The sequence below is a fragment of the Nymphaea colorata genome, chromosome 2 (assembly GCF_008831285.2).
Source record: "Nymphaea colorata isolate Beijing-Zhang1983 chromosome 2, ASM883128v2, whole genome shotgun sequence".
NCBI lineage: Eukaryota > Viridiplantae > Streptophyta > Magnoliopsida > Nymphaeales > Nymphaeaceae > Nymphaea > Nymphaea colorata.
In genome coordinates, this window is record NC_045139.1 from 8,638,513 (window position 1) to 8,643,669 (window position 5,157).

At 43.8% G+C, this 5,157-nt stretch overlaps 1 protein-coding gene across 1 annotated transcript; it reads left to right on the forward strand.

The window, feature by feature from the left end:
• Positions 1-269: 269 nt before the first annotated feature.
• Positions 270-3,668, forward strand: LOC116248599 (probably inactive leucine-rich repeat receptor-like protein kinase At3g28040). Its single transcript, XM_031621481.2, has 2 exons — positions 270-1,956; positions 2,044-3,668. Exons 1-2 carry the CDS (start codon positions 407-409, stop codon positions 3,515-3,517), a joined length of 3,024 nt encoding a protein of 1,007 aa, XP_031477341.1. The 5' UTR covers positions 270-406; the 3' UTR covers positions 3,518-3,668.
• The last annotated feature ends 1,489 nt before the right edge of the window (positions 3,669-5,157 follow it).

Here is a 5,157-nt window from a genome sequence, read left to right on the forward strand (position 1 = left end):
GACTAAATGATCTGCGTGGTTAATATAATCCAGTATCTTCAATTTACCAATTCCAACTTCAATTGAGCCAGCCCAACTGAGTATCAGTGAACAAGGTTTATTTATCTGAAAGTTAGGCCAGCTGAAAATGTGTTTTTCTTAATATAAGAAAATTATAGGCACTTCTTAAGAAATAATAAAAGTTCGTCCTTCTTCTTTTCGTAAAATTTCGCGGGGAAAAAGGAAATCTGAAAGGAGGGCGCTTGGTAGAAAAGGAAGAGGAAAAAACATTTCGAACACTGCAACGGTCAATTGACGAGCACTGTGATATCGTCTGGAGCTGTTGCTATCTTGGCTGCACTCTCTCTCTCTTTCGGCTCTCTAAACTCTCTCATGGAGGAAAGGGAGATCTCCTGAAGGCTCAGGGATGACGATGGAGGCCGTCTCGGTGAGCGCGGTCTCGTGGCTTCTGCTAGTTTTTCTCTCTGCCTCCATCTGTAGAGCAACAGACGTTTCTCTCCAACTCAACGACGACGTCCTTGGCCTCATCGTCTTCAAGTCGGGAATTCACGACCCCAACTCCGCTCTGAACTCATGGAATGAGGACGACGACACGCCCTGTTCCTGGAGCTTCGTCAAATGCGATGCTACCAACGGCCTGGTCTCCGAGGTTGCGCTCGACGGGCTCGGCTTGTCGGGGAAGATCGGAAGAGGCCTGGAGAAATTGCAGAACCTCCGGGTTTTATCTCTTTCCCGGAACAATTTCTCTGGGAACCTCAGCCCGGAGTTGGCTCGGATAGGGAGCCTCAACAGCCTGAATTTGAGCTATAATGGTTTTACCGGCAGCATTCCGGCCGGTTACGGGGCGATGAAATCGATCAGGGTTCTGGATTTCTCCGAGAACCTGCTTTCGGGGCCAGTCCCCGACCACCTATTCGAGAATTGCACTATAATCAGGTTCATTTCTATCGGAGGCAATCTTTTCGCCGGCAGCTTGCCAAAGGTGCTGAGCAAATGCGTGGGTTTGGGGTCTTTGAACGTTTCAGGGAATCGTCTTTCTGGTTCTCCAGATTTTGTTAATGGGCTTTGGATGCTGAATCAGTTAAGGATGCTCGATCTTTCTAGCAACGCTTTTGGCGGTCCCGTTCCGGCCGGCATATCTGGTTTACATAATCTTAAGGAGCTTTACTTGCACAAGAATCAATTCTCTGGCCCATTGCCACCTGATATTGGCTCCTGCATTCATTTGGTTCATATGGATCTGAGTAGTAATCTGTTCACAGGGGAAGTGCCCAGTCTGTTCCAAGGGCTCAGTTCTCTGTCTTACATTGATTTATCAAGAAACAAGCTAAACGGTAATGTGCCAACATGGATAGGCAGCCTTAGCAATCTGCAGTTCTTGGATTTTTCAGGTAATTATATGAATGGAAGCCTGCCTCCCTCACTGGGCGACCTGAAACAATTGCAGCATTTGGGTCTTTCCGAAAACAGGTTTTCCGGTGAGATCCCCGGGAGGATCGCCGAGTGCAACAAGCTTTCAGAGTTGAGCTTGAGGAATAATGACTTCATTGGAAACATTCCTCCAGGTCTCTTTCAACTTGGTCTCGAGCAAATCGACCTAGCATCTAACGACCTTTCTGGTTCGATTCCTTCAGGCTCCACTCAGTTCTTTCAGTCTCTTCGTGCACTCGACCTCTCAAATAACAACCTGACAGGTGAAATACCTGTCGAGATGAGCTTCTGCACCAACATGAAGTACCTGAACCTGTCATGGAACAACTTGCGGTCGAAGTTGCATCCAGAGTTTGGAGATTTGAAGTCTCTTTCGCAATTGGATCTGCGTCACACAGGCTTATATGGTTCAATCCCAAGCGAATTGTGTGATGCCAATGCATTGGTAGTCCTTCAACTGGATGGGAATTCTTTAACCAATCCAATCCCGAAAGAGATTGGAAACTGTTCATCCTTGACTTATCTGTAAGTTTTACTTACTTTTAGCATTCCACTTGCCTGCCTTCTTAACTAGTTAAGTGACACTAGACCTAAAACTTGTAATTCTTGCAGGAGTTTATCTCACAACAGCTTAGATGGGCCCATTCCAATGGAGTTATCCAAGCTAAGAAAACTTTTAATACTAAATCTTGCTTACAACAAGCTGAGCGGAGAAATTCCAGAGCAACTTGGGGGCTTGGTCAATCTGTTGGTAGTCAATCTTTCATATAACAAGCTTACAGGGAAACTCCCAAGGGGAAGCATATTCCAAAACTTGGATCCCAGTTCACTAGAAGGAAATGTTGGTCTTTGTTCCCCAAAATTGTCACAGAAATGCCAAATGAATGTTCCCAAGCCGTTGGCCCTGAATCCGGTGGAGTACAACAATGGAAATGGCAATGCAAGGTCGGGCTCCATCTCTCAGAAATTCAAGCACAAAAGATTTTTAACAGTATCAGCCATGATTGCAATATGTGCTGCTGTTGTCATTGCTGTAGGTGTTGTCATGGTTACCTTGCTGAACGTGACAGCTAGGAGAAGGAGAGAGTTTCCGCAGGCGGCATCGGAAAGTCTCTGTTCAAGTACCCCCAAGGCTAGTTCTGCCATGGGTAAGCTAGTTCTGTTCAGTTCTGCTGCAGATTCAAACTCTGAAGATTGGGTGAACAATGCTCAGTCCCTGTTGAACAAAGCTTCTGAGATAGGAAAGGGTGTTTTTGGGACAGTATACAGAGCTTGTGTAACAGAGGGGAGCGATGTAGCCATTAAGAAGCTCATCACTTCAAATATTGTACAGTCTCAGGATGATTTTGACCGAGAGGTTCAGATTCTGGGGAAGGTAAGACACCCAAATTTGATTAGCCTCAAAGGGTACTACTGGACTCCTCAGCTACAGCTGCTCATCTCTGAGTTTGCTGCTAATGGAAGTCTTCATGACAGATTACATGAGGATTCTGTTTCCCGTTGGCCTCCACTCTCATGGGCGCAGCGCTTTAAGATTGCTCTTGGCACAGCTAAAGGCCTAACCCATCTTCACCAATCCTACAGGCCACCAATTATACACTACAACATCAAGCCAAGTAATATATTACTTGATGAGAGCCTCAATCCAAAAATCTCAGACTTCGGTTTAGCAAGGCTTCTTCCCAAGCTTGACCAGCATATACTGAGCAGCAGGTTTCAGAGTGCATTAGGCTATGTTGCACCTGAATTAGCATGCCAAAGTTTAAGGATCAATGAGAAATGTGATATTTATGGATATGGGATACTTGTACTGGAGCTGGTGACGGGCCGAAGGCCGGTAGAATATGGAGAAGATGATGTTCTGATCCTGTGTGATTATGTCAGGAGTTTGATTGAGCTGGGAAATCCTATGGAGTGTGTAGATCCAAGGATGAGCGAGTGCCCAGAAGAGGAGGTGTTACCGGTGTTGAAGTTGGGCTTGGTTTGCACATCCCAAATACCTTCAAGCAGGCCTTCCATGGCTGAAGTTGTGCAGATACTGCAGGTTATCAAGACCCCACTTCAGGAGAGGATGGAGATTTTCTGAGAGACCAAGAAGGACCACGATCTCTACCCTGCGACCTTTGTTTGTTCATCACTCACCCTTAATGTTAATGCCATGTGCTTAATCTCCTCACTCTTTTCTCTCTTCCTTTATTCTTGTCTTCTGCTTTAACTCTGCTCATTATGCTTGTTCATCCACTGTTCCTTCTGTTCTTAGAGAAACTCTGATCAAATACTCAAAAATAGGGCCATGTTTTCTCTCCAATCTACTGGAGATTCGCAGTTGCATTTGAACGGGAACTATGTACACTGCACGCGTGTTCCACAAGAAAAAAGAACTGTTCATCTGCTTTTTTACAGCCTTACGCAGATCATGAAAAAAGCAAATGGCAGTTCTCTGTGGTTTACTCGCTGCATACCGAGGTGATCCCATTGTACTTAGCACTCTTACATCGGAGCAGCTTGACCATTTTCTCTCAGTACAAGTAACATTATCGATCAAATTGGTTCCTTACTTCAGTTTATGGGTAGAAAAGAAGTGCAATCAAAGGCCTTGGTAGATAAGAGAATGGTATATATATATTATATGACATGGTAATCATAATTCCTTTTTCCATATTGCGGAATGCATGAAAAAAAGTCCATTGCAGAGTCCTGCAGATTTAAAAAGAATCCATGGAGATCGAGAAAGGCTGACTATGTCATGTATGCATGTGCAGAGAATCCTATGAGAGAACCAGCAAGGAGGGCACTTGCCACTTACTGCCAACATTGCAGGAAAGTTGTGTGCATGTGCAAGTATAAGGACAAGTGCTATGAACCAGAATTTTGTCAGAAACAAGTTGCTCCATACAAATAGCCAAACAGAAAAAGAAAAAGGAATTTGAATTTTGGCTCTCATGTTTTCGTGAGAAATTATCAGGAAAAAGTGAAAAAGAATTGCGTTTCTATTTAAACTGCTTAAAGCCTAAAGGGAAAAGAAAGAAAGGGAAAGCGTGTAAAAGTACACTTGCCGTGGCCAAGCATGTGCAGTATTGGAAACCCTTGCCTTAAATGGCTGCACCTTAAAAGTACTATGGGTTGCAGTGTAGCGGCAGAACGAAGTCAATTAAAAATTTGAAGCTTGTAAGGATCTCAAAGAGGAATATAGAAGAAAAGAAGTTTAACAGGTACGAGCAAAGGCAAAGAACTGTAGTCATATTATTTTTTTCATTGAGCAGCAGGAAAATCTCAGAGCCCGATAAGAGGTACATCATAGGCGGGTTTTAGGAGCACGGATGATCTCTGGCATTTACTATTTACATGCATGGAAAAGAGAATATTCGCAAATCATTCTCTTGTTAGTAAAATTTCCAATTCATCCTCAGATATATGCTAATTTATCTTCCTCTTTTCCTTAACCATGCCAAACCCACTGCGGATAAAGTTGTGCCGAGGGCTTTGTTTGCTCAGTTAAAATATAGTTCCGATGAAAGTGGGCTGGTGTGCTCCCCGTCCATTAGAGAAAGAATAAAGAATGATATGTACAAATACAAGTAGTCACCTAACCTTTAGGTCAGAGTAACCTTTGCTTCCGAGAGCAAAGAAAGAACCTTGAAAGAAAGGGCAGAATTAGAAATTCTCAGCCTAGCAAACTTCATGTCTACATCACCCACATTGTTCAAAAGTAAAGATGCTTTGTAA